The sequence below is a fragment of the Globicephala melas genome, chromosome 6 (genome assembly GCF_963455315.2).
Source record: "Globicephala melas chromosome 6, mGloMel1.2, whole genome shotgun sequence".
NCBI classification, from domain to species: Eukaryota; Metazoa; Chordata; class Mammalia; order Artiodactyla; family Delphinidae; genus Globicephala; species Globicephala melas.
The window spans coordinates 18,274,884-18,301,382 of record NC_083319.1 but is presented as its reverse complement, the minus strand read 5'-3'; the positions used below and the strand labels follow the sequence as shown (position 1 = coordinate 18,301,382).

Sequence of the window (26,499 nt, the reverse complement as noted above, 5' to 3'; positions counted from 1 at the left end):
ATCCAGCCTCAGACCACGGCTTACCACCTCCTTTAGAAGCCCGGGAGGCCTACCCCACAGAGAGGCCATTCAGGAATGAAAAGAAACAGGATGGCCTCAGATGCCAGAAGGGAGGAATCCTCGCCCTTCGTCTGGGCTGGCCTCCTGACTCCCAGGGAGGGGTCAGGCTCAGGAGGGCCTGGAGCTTTCCTGAATTCAAGGAATCAAGACCAAACTTTGATGTGCGCATTTGAAATGCAGCCTCCAAGGCCGGTGAATCTGGGTAGCCAAGAACCAGGGCTTCTCTGTGGCATTTAAAGTGACCAGAAATCCACCTGCCCATTCAGGTGCCTTGATGTGCATCTGCATCTGTGCAGTCATGACCCAGGTAGCCCAGGAGAGGGGAGAGGCCTGGGGGGCAGGGGCCTTTCCTAGATCCTGACTCTCTGCTCTTTCTTGGGGACCGTGGTGGGTTGGAAGAGACATTCAATATTCATGAGCTGTGATCTCCACTTGAAGGGAGTGCCCTGGGGGAAATTGAAATATTAAGCAAGTGAGGGATGTAGGCCTAATTGTATCCTCCTTTTCTTTTTTGGACAGAGAAGTAATGTGCTTAAAATAAAATGATGGATGGGCCGTCAGGACCCTGTGAACCCCCACTGCTGTGGTTTGCAGGATAAAGCGGCTGTGTGCTGTAACATATGCCATCAGAACCAGCCAGAGGATGGTGCAGATTGGCTGCTGGGTCACGTCATGCCATTTAGTCACACGTTTATTGATAGCTGCTGTGTGCCAAGCACTGTGCTAGTTGCAGGGGAAATGGCAGTGAACAAGGAAGGCCAGGGAGGCCAAGGAAATGACACTAAGGATTATTTAAATGTAATTGTTGGAAATGCCACTGAGTGGAAATACATGTGGGGTTTGTAAGTGAGGGACCTCCTCACGTCGAAGGGCTAGGAGAGGCCTCCTTGGAGACAAGACATTCAAGCTGAGACTTGAAGGTTGAATAGGAAGTGGACAAATTAGGGTGCTGGAGTGAGGATTGCAAGAAGTTCAGACTGTTAAATCCTCGAGGCAGGAAAGAGCTTTTGAGGGGGTCAGAGAAAGTCATCATGGCTGGATGGTAGTGAGGGAGGGGAGAGAAGAGGCTGGAGGCTGCAGGCTGTACTCCTCCGGTCCCTGAGGACCCCAGGGAGGCTGCTGCTTCCGGCATGAAAGGAGGAGAAGGCACGTCCTCTGTGTGCCGTCTGTACTTGCAGCCACGCCCCTGTACTGGGCACAGGAGGCAAACGCATGCTTGCCTAGATCAGGGGTCAGAAAACTACTGCCCGTGGCCAAACCCCAGGTGCTGCCTATTTGGGTAGATCGGGTTTGACTGAACCACAACTGTGCCCCTTGGTTTAGATATTTGCTACTAAAGAGACAGAGTTGCGTAGTTCCTAGAGACCCTGTATGGTCCACAAAGCCAAAATATTTACTATCTGGCCTCGTACAGAAAAGGTTGCTGACCAACTGCTGGCATAGATGGATGAGTCTGTAGGTGGGTGAAAGAATAGCCAATTAGGGAGGTCAAGGCAGATGAGAGACAGAGAGGTGAGAATATCACCTCATCCATCTCGCCCCTCAGCCTGTAGCAGCATAGCCGTAATTATATTCACTCCCCACATTTTTTGTGTACACGTCAGTTTCCCTCACCCTTGAAAGAAGTCATCCTGCCTATCCCTGTGTTCCCAGCATCCAGCTAGAGCCAGGCATTGTCTGATGCACTGAATCAAATGATACTTCAAAGCAGAAAAGAGTGGCTAGAGGAGCCCAGGCAGCTTACTGCCTAAAGCTTCAGACGGTGGCCTGGATCCTCCCTGGGCTGTAGAAAGGGGCACGTTCATGTTTATTAAGAACCCACTACGTTGTCTCATTTCAAACCCACAGCATCCCTGACAACCAGGCATTCTCATCACCGCTTTCCAGATGACACAGCAGAGTCCCCAGTGTTTAAGTGACTTTTGAGAAAGTGACCTCCATTCAGTAAATGTTTATTGAGCTGGAAAACCAACACAAGAGGACACAAACTTTCGCAAGTGTCACATCCCATGCCAGCAGTGTGCCACACACAGGGCTCTCCTCTCTCCTCTTTCAATCTTCTCGGGGCTGCTGGAAGGCAGGGATTATTACTCCCATTTTACACAAAAAGAAACTGAGGATCAGGGAGATGAAATGACTTCTTTAAAGCAGGTGATTATTAAGTGGCAGAGCTGGGATCTGAACCAAGAACTGCCCAACTTCAAAACTAGAGGAGCCAGTGCCCTCCTCCAAAATACCAGAGCTTCTGAACCAGTAGAAGTGATGACATATGGATGTGTGTTTCCAGTCCTATTCCATCTCTTCATCTCAAACAATAGTCATAACAGTAGAAATTGCTCGTTATGAATTTAATGCTTTTCCTCTGTTAACTCCTTTGACTAATTGTGTTGGTCCTGTAGATAAGGAAAAAGCAGAGAGATGTTAAGTAATTAACCAAGGCTCCCAGTGAGGGATTCCAGCCCTGGAAGTCTGGCTCTTAAACCCTCAGGTTGTAAGACGGGAATAAAGACACAGACCTACTAGAGCATGGACTTAAGGATATGGGGAGGGGAAGGGTAAGCTGGGACAAAGTGAGAGAGTGGCATGGACGTATATACACTACCAAACGTAAGGTAGATAGCTAGTGGGAAGCAGCCGCATAGCACAGGGAGATCAGCTCGGTGCTTTGTGACCACCTAGAGGTGTGGGATAGGGAGGGTGGGAGGGAGGGAGACGCAAGAGGGAAGAGATATGGGGACATATGTGTATGTATAACTGATTCACTTTGTTATAAAGCAGAAACTAACACACCATTGTAAAGCAATTATACTCCAATAAAGATGTTAAAAAATAATAATAAATAAATAAATTACACACACACACACATACACAAAACCCTCAGGTTGAACCACTAATTTATGCTACCTCTTCATCATTAAGATTATCTAATAAAAATGTGTACTCTCAAGAGCTGAAGAGCCTACCAGCAAACAGATAGTGAGAGGGGAAACAATGCAAGGTGCAAAAGGAATTTCACATGACAAAAGGATCGGGGTCTCTTTAAGAAACGCGTCTGAAGTGTTTGTTTACAGATCATTAACTCCTCAACGGAGGAAAAACTAAAAGCGATTTTTTTCTTGGCTGCTCCTGATTAAGTACCAAGGAGAAATTAAGATAAAGAAAATCTGAAATTATAATAATTTTTAAGGGACTGGATTTTTAATTTGCCGGGAAGAAAGATAAAATATTCCACACCCAGTGTCTGCAGCTCCCCTTACAAACTCTAGGGTTGCCTCCTCTGGCCTCAAGGCAACAGCCTCAGGGGTCCTGGAAAGACAGCTGGAAGCAAATGTGATCCATCTCACACTAGTGTTTGTCTCCGTTAAGCTCCTGCTGCATACAAAGCTCTGTACTAGGCAGGATGCAGATGGGAGTGACAACTGGCCTAAGAAGAAGTCCTTCATTGGTGGACTCCAGAGGGCAGTGGTCCTTAAAGATGTGCAGGGATCGGTGTGAGGGGGCCCCAGAAGGAGTGGGAAAACCCCTGGTTGGGGGTGGTGAGTCTGTGAAAGCTTCCTGGACAGCTGGGCTCAGTAAGATCAGGTGCAGGGTCTCTGCTGATAAAAATAAAGGTCCAGAATGAGGGTTCTTCTGCAGTACTGTGAGTAGACCAGTTGACCTGACGCAGCGGCACAGGGGACTGCTTCTAGCTCCAGGCTTGGTCCCCAAGCATCTTTTGCCAGCTGTGGAGTGGGAGCTATGTTCCTTACTTTATAGGGTAGCTGTGATATAGTCTTTCATACATTTATGAATTTATTCATCCCATATTTGTTGAGCACCTCTTATGTGTCAGGTTCACGCTAAGGCACTGAGGATGCCAGATCTGCTGGGCTTGGGACAGATCCTGTTCTTCAGAAAGTGATCAATGTATCCGTTTGAGTAGCTCAGTACGGTGGTTCCGTGCCCAGGCTCTGGAGCTTGGCTGCTTGGTTCAAATCCCAGCTGTGCCACAAAAAGGGGTGTGGGCCACTTTAGTTTCCTCATCTATAAAACTGCAGTATTACCATATTGATATGCTACAGAGCTAGAAAGCACCCTAGGAGTGTTTGCCATTAATGCTCTTTGAGCTTTATTTTACTTTCCTGCAAAGCAGAGACAGCTGGAATGGTCAGTCACTCCTTCTCTATCTCACAATACCACCCATGGTCCTAACTCTGACAAGGTCCACACGTTTTAGAACATTAGCAGAAGCGGCAGGCAGTACCAGTGGCTTGGGTGAACTCTGTGATAACCCCCAAATCGAGCTGCTTTTCAAAACCAAGTCCCAGTTTCTGCTGGCTTCCTTTCTGGGCGGGAGCCTAATTAACTAGTAGCTGGAAAGAACTGCAGGTAGGCCGCCCCCCAGGCAGAGAATTCAAAGGGAGGTGGAGAACTGTGTAAATAACACTGCTTTAAGGGGCATTTAAGCCAATGGTCTTTGTTAAGGAAATTGATGGCTTTGTAAGTACTGCCTCTGAAGGGAGTACTTGAGTTGACGGTCCCTCATCTCCCCTCATAAATTCCCTAATGGACTGTGGGCCCAGAGGCCGGCCTGCGCCTGTTCGATCCCTTGCCAACAAAAACTCAGATTCCCCTTGAAAAAGAAAATTTAAAGGTTTAACCAAAACATGAGTTACTGAGCCCGTGCACTTTAACGGGCACAAGGTAGCCCGAGACAGATTGTTTCCTTTAGGAAAGGGAGACTCCTGATTCTTCACAGAATTTCTTTTCATGCTAGATGCCCGTGCTAGGCATTTTCTATACCGCTTCTCATTTTCATCCCCCAAACGTCTGGGAAGAGTCATTATTTCACCAATTGCCAAAGAAGAAACTGGGACTCAGATGAAGTGCGCTGCTCATCAACACCCAGCTAATTAGTGAAGAGCAGGGATGTGCCCGCAGCTCCATCAGACCCCTGAGCCCCCAAGTACCACAAAATCGCAGGGCATCTCAGAGAGAATCAGATCAGCTTGTCTCATTAGCTCCTCCTCAGCCTCCACATCCACACAAGAGACGTGAACTGGGCAGCAGGGGTGGACGGGAGGGTATGGATTTGGGAATCACAGTAGTCAGGGTTTGATTCCTGAAACCTTAGGTAATGCCTTACCCTCGTTACACGTCAATTTCCTTGTCTGTTAAATGAGGATAATAATAGCACCAAATACATAGGACTCTTCTAGGATTAAATGACATTTACATATTTAAAAACATTTAACATTGTGCATGGCACGGACCAGGTCATCCATTCGTTCACTTAGCAAATACCCTTATTGCATGGTAGCTATCATTTTTGTTTGTTTGTTTTTATTGAAGTGTAGTTGATTTATAATGTGTTAATTTCTGCTGTACAGCAAAGTGATTCATATATATATATATTTTTTACTTATATTCTTCTCCATTATGGTTTATCACAGGATATTGAATATAGTTCCCTGTGCTATACAGTACGACCTTGTTTATCCATTCTATATATAATAGCTTACATCTGCATGGTAGCTATCATTTTAATTAGAGAAGTAGAGAAGTACAGTAGAAGTAGGCTTCTGCTGGAAGATGAAGAGAGGGTTAAGTAGCCTCTCGTGAGTGGATTGCTAGAGGGATTTTCCAGAGTCGTGTCTGGTTAAATATGGATAAAGGATGAACGGAGACTAGTCATAGGAAAAGCAGGGTTGTGAATCCGGGGGGAGCTTCCGCACAGGTGGGGAGGCGAGAGAAAACACGATCCGTTCAGCCTGCCTGGAGCTGAAATTAGATTACATTAGAAAGAAGGCTGCAGAAGCAGGCAAGGACCAGATTACGCCTTGTTAATTGTCCTCAAGCCTCTGTCAGAAAATGCTGAATGAAAAACTACCTTCTGAGGTAGCCAGTTTCATTTTCAGGGCAACTGTCGTTCGTTGGAAGAGTTTTTTGCTGTGTCCCCTCGGAGCCTTCTCTCCTTCAGGTTAAGCAACTCCATACCTCTACGAGCATCGCTTAGTGATGGCGCCTACCTTGGGCCCCGTCCGCTGACCATATCCTAGTTCATCGGTGGCCCAGAACTGATCTGTCCAGCCATCTCTAGGATCAGAGGGGGCTTCTCTGACCTCTGGTCTAGGATCGACTGTCTTCTCAGTAACGTAATCTGCAATCTCACATTCTTGTTTGGGCCAACACCTTCTGCACTTGGTAGAAACTGATCTCAGAGAGACTGCTACTCTTTGGAACTTTTTTTGAGCGTGAATAGTTATGCTGACTCTTATCTGTCATCTCTGATGAAAAGCAACAGTGGTTTTGATTGATATTTTCAAATATTCCAGGTTAACTCTTAAGATTTAGAACCAATTCCGCTTTTCTATCTTTCTTTCTCCTTCTCTCTCTTCCATCTTTCCTTCCTTCTTTCCTCTCTTCTTTCCTTATTGGGAGGAAAGGGAGAGACATATACACACATTTCTATAAAAAACAAAAAAATACAGTTCAATAATACAAACCAAACATATAGATTCAAATTAACATAAAATCTTCTCCAGGAACAGAAGAGTGGCCTACCCCATCATGCAGGATAAAGAAAGCTTACCTCAGTGCACTTCTGCCTCTTGACTGGGCTACTGCTCCTTAGAGCACTGCAGCATGTGTTATAACTTGGAGAATAAAGAAACTGTGGCTTGAAGGCCTCATCTTTTTGGTCTTATCATAACCATCTGGCAGGAGGACAGTCTTCAAGGCTGGCCAAACCGACCAGGGCTCAGGGTCAGAGGGATCCACTGTGACACTCCAGTTTCTTGCGTGGGAACCCCACCAAGAACCCAGCACACTGTGGTCACGTTAGTCACGACAGTTATGCCAGACCTGGGGTAACTGGCTTGGTTTTCATGTGGTGCCTTCGATCCCTTGGCTGCTGGTAACATAGCATCCACTTGTCCAAAATTCTGTCTTCTCTGACATCTTGAGGATGCCTTAACAGACCGGTGGGCTGCTTGTTTTGCAGGATTGAAGAATAGATACGCATATGTGCATATACTGACTTTTATTTGAATGCACTGTTTTGCTTAATGCTCACATACATGGATTTCTCACGGACCAATTTCTGTTTAATATTGCATATTCCCAATATCTATAGAATGAGCCTTAATTAGCCAATCCAACCCTTGGCCCATAACAATGAACTGTGCAGCATCCAGCGAGTTACTTAACCTTTCTGAAACTCTGAAACTTTCACTTGCTGTATTTACAAAAGGAAGCATGTAAACTAGATAATTTCTTTTTTTTTTTTTTTTTTGCGGTACGCGGGCCTCTCACTACTGTGGCCTCCCCCGCCGCGGAGCACAGGCTCCGGATGCGCAGGCTCAGCGGCCATGGCTCACGGGCCCAGCCGCTCCACGGCACGTGGGATCTTCCCGGACCGGGGCACGAACCCACGTCCCCTGCATCGGCAGGCGGACTCTCAACCACTGCGCCACCAGGGAAGGTCCTCTAAAGGCAGTGCTAAACCTTTATTCATTCACTCATTCATCCAGCAAATATTTCCTGTCTTCTATGTTCTGGGATTGGAATGCAGTAGTGGGCAAAACAGCCTGTTTCTGCTCTCTTAGAGCTGCCATTTTGCTTTAGAGAGAATGCAATGATCAAGGAGACTTTGAAGAAGCAATATAATGCTATGTAGAAAATAAAATAGACTAGTAGAGTAGAGAGAGACTGGAGTGAAGTTAGCATGGTTAGAGAAGACCTCATTAGGCAGGTGATAACCGAGCTGAGACCGACTCAGTGAATTGGAAAGCCCATGTGATGATTTGAGAGATGAGTTCTAGATTGTACCTGTGATCATAAAATGTAGAACAACAACATGCTTGAGTGTTTTCCATAACACTATTTTATCTGATCATTACAACCACTTTCTCTAATGGGTAGGAAAAGTGATATTGTCATTTTCTTTTAATAGACAAAAAGAATGAACCCCACAATGATGATGTCTGTTGCCCAGCACCAAACATAATCTGGTGACAAAGCTGAGCTTCAGATGTTGATTTCGGTCCCTCGTTCCATCTGCTTTTTATTATGTCCTCTTCTACATCCTTCGGAGAGTTCTTCTGTACCCTTCTCTGTTTTAATTTGGTTGAACCCATTTCCCCATCTTCAGACTTAAAAAAGGATTTAATGATTAAAGGAAGGGTACAAAAATCAAGAAGCAAATACATTTTATTGTTTTTTTAATTTATTTATTTTATTTATTTATTTTTGTCTGCGTTGCGTCTTCGTTGCTGCGCGCGGGCTTTCTCTAGTTGCGGCGAGCGGGGGCTACTCTTCGTTGTGGTGCACAGGCTTCTCATTGGGGTGGCTTCTCTTGTTGCAGAGCTCGGGCACTAGGTGCGTGGGCTTCAGGAGTTGTGGCACATGGGCTCAGCAGTTGTGGCTCGCGGGCTCTAGAGCGCAGGCTCAGTAGCTGCAGCGCACAGGTTTAGTTGCTCCGAGGTATGTGGGATCTTCCCGGATCAGGGCTCGAACCCATGTCCCCTGCGTTGGCAGGCGGATTCTTAGCCACTGCGCCATCAGGGAAGCCCGCAAATACATTTTAGAATGAATCAGTTGAAGGGAATCATAAAACAGTTTGATTTAACTTTCTTTTTTACTCAAGGGGAAACTGTAGCCCAGAGAGGGAAATGACTTGGTCAAAGCTATGGGTATATTAGTGGACATTTATTTTAGACTCCAGTTCTCTCGACCAGGCTGCTGATCTTGAGGAAGTGTCCCATTCTTTCTCCCTCCCTCCCTCCCTCCCTCCCTTCCTTCCTTCCTTCCTTCCTTCTTCCCTTCCTTTCTCTGTCTCTCTCTCTGTTTGGTGTGGACTGATGAGATCACATTAAAACCACTGATACTCCATTTGTAGTTTGCTATCTTTTATCACCTTTTTTTTTAACCATTTTTTGCCGACTTTCTGCATATGAATGTTTCAGATTATTCTTCTGCATTTATTATTAGCTTATATCATGCAAAACAAATCTCATTTTGTTACTTCCTGCTCATACTTTTAAAGGCCTTTGGGTCCTAGGTAGCACCCTTCCTCCTGTCCATGCTTAGGATGCCTGTTTCATGGCCACTGTGTCATTCACTGCGGTACTGAATTTTACTCCTCTTTCATATTATGAGATCACACTGGCAACCAAAATAGACCCAGCTGAAAATCATTCAGGGCTTTGAACATTCTGCACATTGGATGTATTGTCATTTATTAGGATCACTATCTCTGCTTACAATCTTTTAGCCCATTCAAAAAACTATACTAAATTCAAGGTGATGTAAATGTATCTTCAAGTTTCAATTCCTAAGGCCATCAAATATCTTTATTAAATTTCAGTCTAGTGTGCACCGCCTTTTCTCTCCAGATATTCCATTTCTTTGCAGATTCAGTCAAGAAAGAAAATAAAACAATATGTAGGGCAGATGGTGAGATGTCTTATGGGAAAAAAATAACATGGGCTGCTTTATATAGCATTGGATTTTCCTCCTCAGTATGTGCTAGGATTTATAATATGATATTATAATTAATATTTTCATTAAAATCTTTCCACAGTACAATCTACTGAAACAGATTCAAATCAGTTTGAGACTTCTTCAATACAATCAATAACAGAGATTCTGAAACTCGAAAGAACTTTGTTAATTCATCATTGACTGAGTACCTGCTATGAGACTGGCATTGTCTTAAGAATTAGGGGTGCAAATAGAAGTGTGATTGGGGCCAGCCCAGAAATATCTTACAATCCAAGAGCTATACACAATCACTCATTCATTCATTCATAGGTTCATTTATTCTTTTTTTTTTTTTTTTTTTTGGCCACACGGTGCTGCATGAGGGATCTTAGTTCCCTGTCCAGGGATCGAACCCACGCCCCCTGTAGTGGAAGTGCGGCGTCTTAACCACTGGACCGCCAGGGAAGTCCCTCATTCATTTATTCTTAAATATCAATTACATAATATGGGGGAGGCAGTTTTCTTGATCCTAAAGAAAGGGGTACATTTTGAGATAAGCTTCCATGAAACTTATGTCATCTAGAAGGAGGAGAACAATAATAAATATAATTTATTTTTAGATAGTGAATAATACTGTGAAGAAATAAAATAAGATTGTGTGCTACTTTCTAATGGGGATGGAAGAATAAGATGTGAGCTCACTGTAAGTAGGCAGGGTTGTTATTTGAGGAAGTAATGTTTGAGCTAAACTCTAAGTGCAGAAAAGAAGAGATTGTGAAAAAAGCCAGGGGAGAAAAAGTGTTTCAGGTAAAGTAAATATCAAGTTCGAGATTTCTGGAACAATAACAAGTTTGGCTTATTTAAGGAATAGATACTTGTTGAATGGATGGATGGACGGATGAGTAAATGAATGGAAGGCAGTGAGCAAGAAGGATAATAGTAGGAGATGGTCAGATAAAGTGGGGACGTGGCTGTGATACAGTCTTTGGATTTTGTTCCATGCGAGGAGTTTTAGGTTGGAGAGTGGCCTGATGTAGTTTATGTTGTTAAAAGAGCGCTCTAGCTGTGCTCTGGAGGAGGGAGGGTTGGGAGCAGATAGAAGAGACTCTGGTGAAATAAGCATTGCCATAGTGATGGTGGCTTGGATTAGGGTGGTAGTGATGGAGCAATAGTGGATCTTTTTGGAATATCCTGAGATAAAAGAGTCTACAGGATGGGCTCATGGACTTTATGTGGTATTGGAGGATGAACTGAAAAAATAGAGATGACTCAGAAGGTTTTAGTCTGGCCATTGTCAGGCAATGTTATCATTTACTAAGATGGGGAAGAAAGGACTGTGGGAAGAAACCATTACTTTTATTTTAGACATGTTGATTTTGGTTTTTTTTTTATTCTTTTTGAAAGAGGTTTCGTGTAAGTTTATGACTGGGTGATAGAATTCTTTTTTTTTTTTAATTTTACATCTTTATTGGAGTATAATTGCTTTACAATAGTGTGTTACTTTCTGCTTTATAACAAAGTGAATCAGTTATACATACACATATGTTCCCGTATCTTTTCCCTCTTGCGTCTCCCTCCCTCCCACCCTCCCTATCCCACCCCTCTAAGTGGTCACAGAGCACCGAGCTGATCTCCCTGTGCTATGCCGCTGCTTCCCACTAGCTATCTATTTTACATTTCAGACATGTTGATTTTGTGATGACTTTAAATAGATATTTAAGTAGAGATGGCATTGCAGGCAGCTGGGACTCAGAGAAGAGGTCATACCTAAAGAGATGTTTGAGTCATCGGCACATCCATACTCTAACATCTTTATTTAAACATTGGGACTGGATGAGAGACTGTAGATAGATAAGAAAAAGAGGGCCCAAGACCTCACCCTGAAAGCTGGCAGCATTTAGCAGAGGGAAGCAGAAGACAGCAAATGAGTCTGTGTGGGAAGAGCTGAGAGCCAGAAGGGATTAGGGTGGCATGGTGGTGTGGAATCCAGGAGAGGAGCACTTCAAGAGGAAAGGAATGGGCGATTTCTTCACATGTTTCAGGACTGTTGGACGTCATAGTTAGTTTTAGCAATGCTGAGGTCAATGGTAACCTTGACAAGATTGATTTCTGTGGGGTGGTGAGTTCAGAAGCTAGATGGGAGTGAACTGAAGAGTGAATTGCCGGAGAGAAAGTGGGAAATGCAAGTTTAGATAACCCTCAGTAAATTTCACTGTGAATCATGGAAAGGGAAATGTGAAGTAGAAGACAGAATGGTAAGGATATGTGAACTGAAGGGAGGCTTTAATTTTTTAAATTTTTAAAATGTACATTGCTCACTTTTTTAATTAACAATTTTTACGTAGGCAATATCCTCTTTGCTGGTTTGGAAAAAGAGAACCGTGACTCAGGGAATAAAGGGAAATGGCTTGTGCTAGACAAGTAGTGATGCAGAAGAGTGACAGGTCAGGCTTCACGGGGCTGAAGATGCTAGAGTTAGATCTTGATGGAAGACGCGAAGGCAAGGACTGCTAGCCTTTCAGGCTAAGGAAATAAGAGGGGAGTGGAGAGCTCTGAGGCGTGAGTTCTGGGAAGGAACTCTATGCTTTTAGAGTGGAGGTGTGGTTGGAAATGAGAATAGACAGGGAAGTTGGAGCTGAATTACAAAAGGACTTGAGTGCTAGATGGGGAAGCTCAAATTTTGCAGGAGTCAATTAAGAATTTCAGACATGGTCAGATTTAGGTTAATCACTCATAGGCTGTTTTATGAGAAGGTGTTGAAGTGGGGAAGACCCAAAGCCAATTATGAGAGTGTTGTAGGGGGCGAGTGGACAGAGGGGAGGCTGTCCTGAGCGTGCTTTCTGTGGGCGTGGAGCTGGAGTGATCATTTGAGACGACGTCCAGATTCACTCTTCTTTTCCTAGTGCTTTGGGTTTGCTAGATGGCGCCTGGTTGTCCCACCGAAACACAGGAAGGAATTTCTGGCCCGCTTTGGTATGGGGCCAGCCCTTGACGGAACCAGAAGCCCCCTTAAACTCCTCAGATTCAGCAGACCTACTGGGCTTCTGAAGCTTGTTAGCGGATTCATGGTTCTTCAGAAGCCCTTCACCACCCTGTCTTTTGTACTCTGGACAGGCTGATCTGGTGGTGAAGGTTAAGAACAAACCTTGGTTTGAATAGAACTAAGTGAGGTCAGCGATGTGGGTTTGCCTTGAAGCCTTTAAAAGATAGGCAATATAAAATCCAGATATTCTGTTCCAGAGGAAACATTTACCAGTACAGCCGCCACCCTGCCTCAAGCTTCCCCCTTTGTAAGCCTTCAGGGCTTAAGCACTCCACCCAGTTTCCCCTGTTCCAAGAAGTTATTATTTGGACACAACGATTGTACATTTTTTGGTCTCTTTTTGTTGTTGTTTGGATGAATTGTTATGCGGCATGAAGTTTGTTGTGGTTGGACCCATCCTAAACAAACAACTGAACTTAAAAAATACTATTTTTTCTGGTGTTGAAAAAATAGAAAAAATAGTCATCGTTGGACTAAAAGAGAATATCCCAATGCCAATCCTGTTCTCTCAGCTGGAAATAGAAACAGATGCTAACTTCTCAAAAGCTGACCCATCTTCGTAAACAAGAAGTTTAGAAAGATAGGTAAATCTACCCATCCTTTGGAAGGCTGGCCACTGAAACAAGTGTGTGTTCAAATTCTTTGTATCCTCCTTGAGTCCTAAACCACATCCATCTCCTATTACTTATAACTCTCATCTCTCCACCCGCAGGTAGTCTGATTCTTGTCTCAGTGGGCTCTTGACTTAGCAACCCCATTAGCTTCTCAGACTTGTTATACTTAGCCCATACCAGGGGCTGTTGTGAAAAGTGAAATCAGAGATTCCCAAAAGTAGTATTGAAACTTGGTTAAAGATAACAAACCATTTTGTTCCAGAATTATATACTGGAAACCCGATCTGGTAGGGTGGCACGGTGCAGTAGAAAAGGATTGTATTATGGGCTTAAGCACCAACGTTCTGGCAAATTTTCTTCTAAAGCCTTCGGAAAATTACTTCAACTTTGCGAACCTCAGTTTCCCCATACATAACATGAAATAATCACGTTCGGCTCCAGAATCATCATCATCATAGACCATTTATTGATCGCCTGTTGTATATCAAATGCTTTACCTGCATTTACCATTAGTCTGTAAGTTCTGTGGGATCTTCAGGATTCCAGTGGTATCACAAATGACCAAAGTTTCTAATCAAGGTAAGGTAATCAGCGTCCCCCAGTTGGGTTGAGATAGTTCCGCTGTAAGTTAATTATGTTCTTTTTCCTCAGGTTGTTGCTCCCCCCCGCCCCCTTTTTTTTTTGGTTTACTTGGTTCCTTGCTGTTTATATTGAAAGTAGCCCATGCACTCTCTTCAATCATTTCTATTCTTGAAGATTCCTTAGGATCTAGGGCTGGGTAAACAAAAGTAGACATTTCTAATTAAGAAGACTTCTCCTCCACCCCCTACCTCACCCCAGTATCATCACGGTTAAGAATAAGCCCTGTTCCTTTAAGACTCGTGTCACTTTCCATCTCTAAGTCTATTATGCTGTTTGAACACACCCAGCACTTTGTTGAGGCAGTCTAAAAGGTAATCTTGTTTTCATTTCACAGATGGGGAAACTGAGGCACAGGGAGATGCCATAACATGCCCATGCTTATCCAGTAATCAGGGACAGATAAGGAGCTTGAATCCAAGGCTTCTAACTTCAAGGATGAGAACTCTTAACAATAGCTCAAATGCCAGCCTTTGCTTATACTTAAAAGTAAACTTGTTTCATCTCCCTGAGACTTGGCTCTCCAAGCTTTCAAACAGGGGTGACAAGCCCTGCTTATCTCAGATAGTGTCCTTCAGACATACTTCAGGGGTGCAGAGGCCTGGCAGTTCATCCTGATGCTTCAGACAGATGGAAATTGAAAATTAAGTCATTGAGAATTGCCATCAGCTGTGTCTGTCCGGTTACAGAGTGTCCATGTGCCTTGGGCTCTTGGAGCTGAGCTCATCTCTGGCAACTGAAAGCTCAACCAGGGAAGACAGACCTGGCAGTGTCTCCCCACCAACATCAAGTCTCCTAGCTGGATAGAGCAGATTTCTAAGTGTCTCGCTACGTGAAAGAGAGCGAATCTGAAATGAGGAGTACCCCCGTATCAGGGGAAGGTGGGGTAAGATGGAGAAATCGGACTGCCCAGTGGAATTCCACTGTAAGCTAGTCACCACTGGTGTCCCAGTTCCTTTCCCTTCACCCCGAGACCCAGTCTAAAGAAACGTTTCAAAGGGTACAGAGCCTAAACTATATTTGGACGAGAGTATGTGCATCGAGGGTGCTGAATTTTCCTCATTCATTCATTCAACAAGTATTCGTTTTCACAGTACCCCTCCCTGTGGGATGTATCATTACCAGCGCCACCTAGCTACTACCTGAGAAGGCAGGGGGCAGGATGCTCAGCGGACGTTGGTATTGACTTCAAGCTCTTTTCCCTGAAACCTGGTCAGCTCCCAGCATAAAGCATTCAAGAAGCACCACATAAAATGGTGTAATGAAAACAGGAAGGCTGGTTTTGTTTTATTGTTTTGTTGTTGCTGCCTTTGTTTTTCCTGGCCACACATTTGTATTCCGTTCCCCACCCTCCTTTCTTCAGTCCTGGGGGCATGGGAGTAGAGTGGGAGAGAGAATTCCCCAGATGAAGACTGGCAGATGCAGCTCAAGGGCCCCTGGGACTCTAGTAGCAAGAGAAACTGAATAGCAGAGTGCAGGGATGTTATTCAAAAAAAGGGACTCACAGCAGCTTTGTCAGCAGAATCTTGGGGGAGAAAACAGTTCTCTCTCTCCCCCTCCCTCACCCTTCCTCTCTTCCTCCCTCCCTCCCTCTCCCATTTCCCCCAATTTCCTAGCCCTCTTTTAACCCTCCTTCTGCCTATCTATCTATATATCAACTACATACTACATATAACTGCCTATCTAAGTACATATTTACCTACCTATGTCTACCTCTGTCTCTCCTCCAGAACCTCCAGGGTCCACTGGCTCTAAGCAGACAGATAGTTTGAGGTCTTCAGCATAATCAGGAAGAAATTAACCTTCACAAGAACTCAACTCTAGCCCCAGTTCCTGCCACTCTGAGGTCTCTTTGATGAGGACATGAATCAACTTATCTTAGAGAGCAGATCATGGGTGATCTTATGATAATCTTACCCTATTTGTCTTCATATTCGAGGAAAAGAAAGGTGGTCCCAGGAGTCCGGCAACCCCGTGACCTTATCCTCAACAGGGTGTGCCTTCATTATTCTGTAGATACGGTGTGCAGGGGGAAGACCTCTCTGCTAGATATCAAAAGTCCAGGATCCTGCTTCTAGCCCTACCACCAACTCTCTCTGTTGTCTGGAAGCAGATGCCTTACCTCCTACGGCTCTTAGTTTTCCATTCGATAAAATAGGTGAAGGGGCTGGGATTGTACACATCATCTCATGAAACCACTGCAACAATGCTGGATAAATATTATCTCCATTTTTTTTTTAATGAGGGAAATGAAGTTCAGAGAGGTTAGGTTATGTAAGCCCTGTGCTGCTTGTATATGGCAGAATTCGGATTTGAACCTAGTTTTTGTCTGATGCCAAAACCTATGCCCTATGCAGTTCCCTTTATTGGGTTTCTAAAGAGTGAAGTCTGGATTGATGGCTCATCACTCTTGGATGGGGCCTGAGTTTTATTATATGTAAGTTGGCTCCATTCACCAAGAGGTTGGAGCTACTGAGAAGTGCTGAGCCTGTATTCTTTCCATGCTTGAACTGCCGGGCATGCTACTGGTCACTGGAGTCCTCAGCTGGCTCAGACTCATCCTTAAATAATTGAATTATAATGGACTGATTTATTCTGGCTCTTTTGATAGTATTTCACTATGTAAACTGTTTGCAGAAATAAACAAGGGATTTTGGAGCTTGGAAGGGGCTCAACATTCTGCTGCCCCTGAATTCAATGATTCCTTTTTTCAGATAGTCAGCATCACAGAAATCCAAGTCTTATTTCTACTTGACCCGGGCTCTTTCTATTTGGGGGAATGCTGCTTGAAAGGGTTTCAAGTGAGTACTGATTTTATAAGCTGATTCAATTCAGCCACTTAGGAATAAATTGAACCCTTAGGAGAAGAGTATCTTTTCTCTTGACCATTATTTTATTTTATTTTTTTTAAGGTTTTTTTTTTTTTATGTGGACCATTTTTAAAGTCTTTATTGAATTTGTTACAATATTGCTTCTGTTTTAAGTTTTGGTCGTTTGGCCGCGAGGCATGTCGGTGAGAGATCGGGGATCTTAGCTCCCCGACCAGGGATCGAACCCACACCCCCTGCATGGGAAGGCAGAGTCTTAACCACTGGACCGACAGGGAAGTCCCTTGACCGTTATTTTAGAATAAAGCTCATTCCTGTCCATTTCTTATGAAAGTTGTATGGCTATCTTGAGAGGTTGTCCTGGCTGGGACAGTGATTTCTGTATTACAGATGGGACCAGTGACGCTAATTGTGCAAAGTTACATAGCTAATATAAGGGGCAGAAGCCAAACCCTGGTTAGAAATGGGGCTTCACGCCATCATTTTGTAGTAAGTAGGGGAAGGATGGCCTAGATCAAGCAGTATCCTCAGGGTGACCATATGTTCTGCGGTATTTAGATTTTCTCAGGATATGTGCCTATCGCCTGGACAGTTTTTACTAGCTTTCTCTCTCACTCTCAAAGTGCATTATTTGGATGATAAATTATAAGGTCACTCCAAAACACCGGATAGGGACTGGATTTTGAGGAGCTCACTGCCTTTTGAAGGAGCTGCTGTATGTAAACATGATGGCCGCACAGTGTGATAAGTGTAAAGATGGGGATCTTTGTAAAATAGGAACCCACATAGGAGGGGGCACTCAGCTTTTCCTAGCAGAGTTGGGGAAGTATCACAGAATGCCTGACATTCAAGTTATTAAAAGTTGGGCAGAGTGATCTCTTTTGGACGGCTACCTCCAGATTTCTCCTTGTGTGGTTCTATATTGCAACACCAAGAAACGTGTACTCTGTATGTCCTACTTACTTAGAAGGCATCCAGTTAATTCTGTGCTTCTCTGATCTTTGTTCTTGCAGCTAAGTGAGCATCATTGCAGCCAGCTGCAGCTTTAAATTGTCCCAAGCAGAACTCCTTGCTGGGATTTGAATCACATGGGAGCTTGAGAACTCACTTGGCCTTTAACTGAAACACCTAATATATCCAACAAGGCCCTAGAAGCCTAGCACATTAGACAGGAAGGGCTCCTGGAGTCTCAGTAGTTTCATCCCCTTCAATGATGATTGAGCCCAGAGAGGGAAAGAGATGTGTCTAAAGGAACAGAGCAATTTAGTTACAGACCTGGGACTGAAGCCAGAGTCTCTCATGTATCAGTGCACTCTTTATGTCAAACTGTAATCCTCTAGAGTTAAATAAACCTCAGTTTGAGACCATGAAGTTCTGTGGTGGCAGATAACGTACCCAGAACTTGGACAGTGGAAAGCCTGAGTTTGAAACTAGGGTCTGGCATGAACGCACTGAATGACCTTGGGCAAATTATTAAAGATATGTGGGATCTCGGTTTCCTAATCTGGAAGACTAAAATAATAATTTAAATAATAACATCTTTCTCACAAGCTTGCTGTGGGGCTTATTTGGGGTAATGAAGGTGGAAATGTTTGTCAACTTTTGTTTGTGTGTGTGTAGTAAAAATCACATAATACAAGGTTTACCTTCTTAACAAATCTTTAAGTGTACATACGGTTTTGTTACCTATAATCACAGTGTTGTACAGCAGATCTCTAAAACTTATTCATCTTGCATAACTAAAACTTTATACCCATTGAACAGTAACTCTGAAATCTCAACCCCCTCCTGCCAGCCCCTGGCAACCACCATTCTACTCTCTCCTTCTATGAGTTTGTTTTACATACATCATATAAGTGGAATCATACAGTGTTTGTCTTTCATGTAATGTCCTCCAGGTTCATTGATGTTGTCACATATGGCAAGATCTCCTTCTTTTTAAAGACTGAATAATATTCAACTGTGACTCTCAGTGATGGGCTTGACCATGCTGATGGTTCTGCTGATCTGATTCCATAGCTGCTGATGACAGATGAGGACAAAGAACAAACATTGATCTGGTCTCTCCCTTCTATGTCTATCTCCTGTAGATGAACCCAGCCGGTGCTACTTCCATGATGGTGATGGGGTATGTGAGGAGTTTGAACAAAAAACTAGCATCAAAGACTGTGGTGTCTACACGCCCCAGGGGTTCCTGGATCAATGGGCATCCAACGCTTCCGTATCCCATCAAGACCAGCAGTGCCCAGGCTGGGTCATCATCGGCCAACCAGCAGCATCCCAGGTAAGCTCCCAGCCACACGTAACATTTCCTGCAGACATTCTGAATCTCTGCTCTGCCCCTCAAGGTTGCCCATCACAAAGACAGTGTCATTGGACATGGCCACTTGATCATATCTCTAGCCAAATATAATTTTTTTTTAATGCATATATAGGGAATTCTCTAGCAGTCCAGCGGTTAGGACTCCGCGCTTTCACTGCCAAGGGTACGAGTTCGATCCCTAGTGGGGGAACTGAGATCCTGTAAGCTGCGCAGCGTGGCCAAAAAAAAAAAAAAAAAAGCGTATATAACTTTATCATATTTTTATCAAATATTCCTCCATAGGACTGTACCATTTTATATTCTTATCGGGAATGTATGAAAGTGTTTGTTTCTCTCCAATTTTAACAACAGAGTGTATTGTCAACTTTTGGATTTTTACTGTCTCCATAGGTAAGAAAATGTCATCTCACGTTGTTTTAATTTGCATTTCTTTTACTACAGTGAAATTGAGATTCTTTTTGTGTGTATCATGGTCGTGTTCCTTTCTTTTTCTATGAGCAGTCTCTTTATCCCATTTTTCTATTGGGACTTTGGACTTTTTCGTCCTGATGGTTAAAAGTGGTTTATTTACCAGCGAGATGAGCTCCTGTTTGTGATGTACGTTGAAAATACTTTCACCCAGTCTGCAGTTTTTCTTTTGACTTTGCTTATAATGCTTTTTTCAAAATTTTTTGTAAAGTCATTTTTTTTTTAAAAAATTATTGATATGTAGTTGATTTCCAATGATGTGTTAATTTCTGCTGTACAGCAGAGTGACTCAGTTCTACACATATATATTCTTTTTCATAATATTTTCCATTATGGTTTATCACGGGATATTGAATATAGTTCCCTGTGCTGTACAGTAGGACCTTGCTGTTTCTCTACTCTATATATACTAGTTTGCATCTGTTAATCCCAAACTCCCAGTCTTTTCCTTTCCTACCCTCCTCCCCCTCGGTATCCACAAGTCTGCTCTTTATGTCTGTGAATCTGTTTCTGTTTCATAGAAGTGATATCATGTGGTGTTTGTCTTTCTCTTTCTGACTTACATCACTTAGTATGATAATCCCTAGGTCCATCCATGTTGCTGCAAGTGGCCAAATGCAATTCCAAGGTCTCATGAGACCTGTTTGTCAGCGATTGGACATGGAAGGGTTAAGGGCAAGAAACACCAGCATAGTAGGGGTAATGACGGTCCTCCTGTGTCCCTACCTATTGTAAGTTATATTTGGGGAAAGCTCTCCATTTTGGATATACCACTGGAATTCAGTGGGATAAGAACAAATTCTTGGGGTGAGTCTCACTTTCGAGGGGGGCAGAGTGTCAAGTTGTGTGCTCCTTGAGCACTCTCCCGTGAATTAACAGTGCCTCTACCATGAATTTGCTGTGTGGCTTTGGGCTAGTGTTCCCACCTCTCTGGGCCCCATTTTCCCCATCTTTAAGTTAGAGAGTAGTTGAGCTGGATGATCTGCAAGGACCTTCCCAACTCTAAAAAGCTGTGACTCGTTCCTTAGTCCCCGAATGCACTAGTTATGTCCCAAGGTTCTTCCCCAAGGGACCGTCAGGTTAGTTGAGGGAGCAAGAGTGTTGGGGCCACCAGAGCTGATGTGATTCTCGGGATGGCTATACTGTCCCCAGAGCCCCCTTTCCAATTATCCTGCTGAACAAGCACCTGCCTTCTTCCGAGATCCCTGTTTCCCAGAGACACGACTCAGTGCTTCCTACTGCCTGGCCCCGTAGCCGTTTCTGAGGCCGACCTCCCTCCTGGCCTTGCAGATGAGCCATTACTCCTAGCCATTCCTCTCTAATATTGCTTCCCTGACTCAGGGTCGGCGGGGTAGTTGGGGGGAGGCCTGGTTTCTAGATGAAAGAGAGATGTGACCTTCTGGGGCCCAGTGAAAATCATCGGAAGAGGTACAAAAGGAGTCCAAGCTCACTTACAGTGTTTATTGGATCATTTTTTCATTTATCTGGTTGTGTTTACATGCATTAGATCCTTTATTCATTCATTTGCTTCCAACTGCCCCAAGGAGGATGGAAAGGAATGGAAGCGTGGTATTCCCTGACGTTTCCCATGTGTAGTGCCAGCCGGGTGCATGAATGAATGAACAAACAAACGAACGAACAAACGAATGAATGAATAAATGAGTGCTTGTGTAGGCCTCATCCTGCCCCGTGCCACCTCTGTATTTGCCATATCCATCTCTGATTACACCCGTGCTCTGAACTCTAATTACCTGTTTCTGTGTCTAGCTCCCCCTTTAGACTGCTAGTTTTGTGAAAACAGTTTTGAGGTTTTATTCACTTTGTTCCCCCATCTTCAAGCACAGGTCTAGATAAGACTAGGAGTTCGGGAGATGTGTATTTAATTGACTGTAGATACACACGCGCACACACACACACACACACACACATTGCTACCTCTCTCACACAGTGTGCTGCTCCAGGAACAGCGGGGCTGGCCAGCAATAGAGCCAGGAATTCCAAATTCAGCACCTCCATCCAGTTCCTAGAAATGTTTAAAAAACATCATTCAAACAAGGGTATTATTAACACACTCAGAATCTCACATGAGCAGGTGTTGAGGTAGCAGCTGTGCTTAAAAACCACCCAAAGTTTATTGCTACTAATGTGAGAAAAGGAGAGAAAGAATTTTCCAGTCTTAGCATTTGAAAAGAGACTTTGTGGGGTAATTATTCCAGTCTCCTAAGGAGGGGGCTGTCAGGAATCATGGGTGATTATCTCTTCCTAAACAAAAATCCAATTAAAAAAAATCATTATAAATACTAGCTCTTCGATCTACAAAGAGGAGATGAGGAAACAAAATCATCCTATTGAATTATTCATTGTAACCAATTTTATTTTAATGAAATCGACTAGGTTCCATTACTCTGGGCTTGGACATAATCTTTGTTACAAGGAGACTTCAGCTGTAACTAAATTTGCCATAATGAGATCAACTCACTGGAGAATACAGGGTCAGGGTAGGGGATGTGTGTGCCGTCTGGGCGCAGGGCTGGGCAGGGCGGCCTGGAGGCCTGCAGAACAAAAGTCCCCCCAGTTCCCTGTCTCAAAGCAAGTGCCTAGAAGTCATTCACACACCGCCCCCATCATGCACAAGCCAACATGTGCGCACACACACGCAACCTGCATAACTGAGTAAAGGCTCTTCCTGGAGTGTAAACATAGCTCCCTTCTGACAACAGAGAAGAGGAAGGAGTCTAACCGTGGCCTTCATTACCCTGTACAGTGATTAGAGGAGGCTGCTGGTTAATTTTCACCCTGTCAGGGCCTCCAGTGAAGAGGTTGATGGCTTGAGAGAGGGAGTTGGGGGGTGTTAGACGCACCGTGTGCCCCTTACCTTCCCTCAGCACAATTATACACTCGTCCTTCTCCTCCCTCCTCTCTCTCTTTCTCTTTCTGTTTCTTTTACACACATACAGACAGGCACACACAGGCACAAATACATGAACACCCTACAGGAACAGGCCGTGTAGATGCAGGGGCCCCTATCCAGAGAGAGAGTACCAAAGCACAGGGTGGAGGGTGGGGCAGGGAACCAGTGGTTGTCGAGGTCCACCAGCCACTGTACTGGGCCCTCATACACACTTCATAGCCAACCCCCTCGCCATTCTTCAAGGAAAGAATTATTACCTACCTCTGAGAAACTAAGGGGTGGAGTGTTTTCTCCAGGATCACACAGCCCATAGTGGAAAATCTAGGATTAAAAGGAGCTCGTGGAAGGTGACATTGGGAGCTTGGGAATATGCCGTCCTGTCTAAGAGCTGCAAGTAACTGGATTCCTGCAGAACATCGCTGTGAATCAAGCAGAAAGAGTCGTGGATGGACAGATCTTTGTGTTGGTGGCACTGTGCACGCTCCATGAAGTGCTTGAATTCTCCTCCTACAGACTTCCCGGGCACTGCCCACACCTTGAGTTCAGGACGCTCCCTTTCCCTGTCTCAGTGGCCCTGTTCCTGGTAACCTGGTGTTCGCTACGATGCTCCACCAGGTTGGGGAGTGATGAAATGACCTCAGGTGTGTCCATTTCCTTTTTACAAACCAGTCTCGTCCCACTCTCTGTCTTTCCCTGACGCTGGAAGAATGGTAAGTGCAGGTGTTTATTGGAGGTCTGTGCCGAGGTCTGGGCTGGAGCCCGCGGAAGAAACCAAAGTAAAAGACCCAACCCTGACCTTGTTAGCGCGCAAGACTGGAGCGTGAGGATGCTATCGAGAGGAGCAGCCTGTCAGAGGAAGCGGGCAAGTGACCACTGTGGCGACTGAAGAGACACCTCACTCTTTGTGCTGGATGAGTCTAGAAAATGGTTCAAACTTCCATTTTCATTTTCGTGTGAGCCCTCCATTTCTCATAGTTCCCAGTCTCTCTTGTCCATTCTCCTGAAACAAGATTCCCAAATTTGGTTAGAGCCAAGCTCCTCCACCCCGAACATTGAGTCTTATATCCACATGTTATCAGAAGTATCAAAACCTGCCGGCTCTGCACCGTGCGCTGAACATTCTATAATAGGGGACATTCTTTGGGTATTTTGGCCATGCACCTTTCTGGCCCAGCTGGAATTCAAGAGGTCCCTGAGACAGAACAAAAATGGAAACGAGTCGAAAGTACTGAGTTCTCTCTCTTCTGGGAACCTCAGCCCGATTGGGTTGAAGTGCTTGCAGAGATCTCGTCTTGTTCTCATTTTGTCTCCACGTCTCACCTTTCTCCGGTGCTTTACACCGTAGGCTGCCAAAGTGAGATGCAGATATTCCTTCATGCTGCCCCCACCGCCTGCATTTCCCCCCAAGCCCGTTTCCTCCGGTCCAAACAGGCCCCTCCCTCCCCCTGCAATGGCCTAGGGGGCATTGGAAGCATGAAGACTGTCAGAATGCACAGCGCTGTCCCAGGGGTTACAGACCTTCAGTCAACCAACCAGTGTATTTGCTTGATCCTTTGAGGGTAGCATTTAGACTAAGCATTTCCAGGGCTGTAGCTTAAGGGCCAAAGTTGAGAAAACCTTTCTGAGAATGAGAGCTATCCACAGTGAGATGAAGTGCTTTGTGATACCGTGAGCTCCCCGTCACGGGGCATTCAGGCTGAGCTGGTGACTCGAGATTCCTGCATTAGGAGAAGGACAAGGCCTGCCTGTCGCTCCTTGCTTTGTGATTGGTTCTGACTTTGTACCCACCAGCCCACGGTGAGGCAGATCAGTTCTTTTTTTTTTTTGTAGTCTCATACAGTCAGCTTTATTAGTGAATATACAGAGGCAACTCCAGATATCCCATGATTTAGGATGAAGAATATTAGTGGCTTAATCATTCTGGCTTCGCATTTTGTCCTTTTATTTTTATTTTTTTTACATCTTTATTGGAGTATAATTGCTTTACAATGGTGTGTTAGTTTCTGCTTTATAACAAAGTGAATCAGTTATACCTATACATATGTACCCATATCTCTTCCCTCTTGCGTCTCCCTCCCTCCCACCCTCCCTATCCCACCCCTCCAGGCGGTCACAAAGCACTGACCTGATCTCCCTGTGCTATGCGGCTGCTTCCCACTAGCTATCTGCCTTACGTTTGGTAGTGTATATATGTCCATGCCTCTCTCTCGCTTTGTCACAGCTTACCCTTCCCCCTCCCCATATCCTCAAGTCCATTCTCTAGTAGGTCTGTGTCTTTATTCCTGTCTTACCCCTAGGTTCTTCATGACATTTTTTTCCCTTAAATTCCATATATATGTGTTAGCATACGGTATTTGTCTTTCTCTTTCTGACTTACTCACTCTGTATGACAGACTCTAGGTCTATCCACCTCATTACAAATAACTCAATTTCATTTCTTTTTATGGCTGAGTAATATTCCATTGTATATATGTGCCACATCTTCCTTATCCATTCATCCGATGATGGACAGTTAGGTTGCTTCCATCTCCTGGCTATTGTAAACAGAGCTGCAATGAACATTTTGGTACACGACTCTTTTTGAATTATGGTTTTCTCAGGGTATAAGGCGTATCAGTTCTTTGCCACCTCACTTTGAGTCACTATTGCCTGTTCCTTGGCGTGTCCATAAGACTGTGTGCCTCTATTAAAATGCAAATCCTAATTTGTCTTTAGGGATTAATTCATTTATTCATTTGATTAAAGGGAAACATATATGAATCCTCCGCTGAGAAATTTGAGTAGGTAGAGAACATGGGCATTCATGGGGTCAAGTGGAAATCGTGCAGAGGTGACTTTGCCCTCGTAGCTTTTCCTCTTACTTGGGAATCTTGAGCAAATCACTCCTCCAGGGACCTCAGTTTTCTCCTCTAGAAAGAGGGAATGATAGCCCCTACTTGGTGGGGATTAAGGGAGTAAATGCAGAGAAAACTGTTCTGTTGTTGTTCGTTTTCCACCCATCGGGTAGTGCAAATGTTAATTCCCTCTTGCATTCATGTTAGGCCCGCCGCTGCACACCCTCACACGAGAGCCACCCACGGTGACCCGCACGGCACAGAAGCTCAGTCAGCATCTGGTTGAGTGAATAAGCACAGTTGCATTACCAAATGCTTCCTGCGTGCTCAGGACTGTACCAGGCATTTTGAGAAACTCCAAAGAAGTGCTGGTCCTTTTGTAGCCCTCACAGTGCTCACTATTGCATGGGAGGGGTGTGTCCAACTGGCAGTAGCAGGCAGGACCCGAGAGTATGAGATTTAGAGGAAGTTTCCCTGAGGAAGAAACCACACTGCTATCAGCTTCCTCAGCCAGCAGGGATGAAAGCCAGCATGCAGGGATGGAAAAGTCCTTTGCCCACTTTCAGAAGGTCCTGGACAAATTATAAAAATAACATTTACCGAGTTCATCCAGGCTCTGCATCAAATTCCTTGAATCCTGCTTAAACGGCTACAAGAATAGGAGTCACTGTTCTCACTTTACAGTTTGGGACCGTAAGGCTCAGGGAGCTGAGTGACTGACAAGTTTGGGGATTCGTACTTCTAAGAGGCAGAGGCAGAACCAGGATTCAGGCCACTGTGTTCATCACAGGAGCCCAGGTGCAGGACGAGGCAGCTCACGCCTGCTGCCATGGCTGACACAGGAAAACAAGTGAGGAGAGCTGTCTTTTGCGTCTTTTCTTACGTAGCGTGCTTTCAAGGAACACAAGGAAAGTGGGAACCCCCCTCTCCAGGACCCCAAATACTGCCCTACTGTTTCTGCCATGCTTCCTACATCTCTATCTAAGGGCAGTCGTTCTTTTGGGTTAAGTATTGCCCTCTCCAGAAAGTCACTTAAAAAGCGTACATGAAAATACGGGAGAAACATAGGAAATGTTTTCAGTTGCCAAACCCTGAGTGTAAAAAAAAAAAGATTTCCTAGATTTTGGATCCAATCCACGTCTGATTACTTCTGGGCTATGGGAGAGAAAATGAAGAAAAGCACAAACAGGACAATTGTAGATGGAAGAAGAAACTTTGCTCCATTTACAGGTTTGTCACAAACCATGTGCTGTACCCAGAAAACCTTGAGATGTCAGTAAGGGAATCGCAAGATGTGTGCATCCCTTGATGGCTCAC

The 26,499-nt window shown here is 44.5% G+C and overlaps 1 protein-coding gene across 1 annotated transcript in view; it reads left to right on the top strand.

Annotated features, from left to right (window-relative positions):
• PAPPA (pappalysin 1) overlaps window positions 1-26,499 on the top strand; it is a 250,606-nt gene that overhangs the window by 125,657 nt on the left and 98,450 nt on the right. The window contains exon 10 of the mRNA XM_060299934.1: window positions 18,737-18,930. Within this exon, the coding sequence (XP_060155917.1) occupies window positions 18,737-18,930 (194 nt within the window). The remainder of the gene's footprint in view (window positions 1-18,736; window positions 18,931-26,499) is intronic.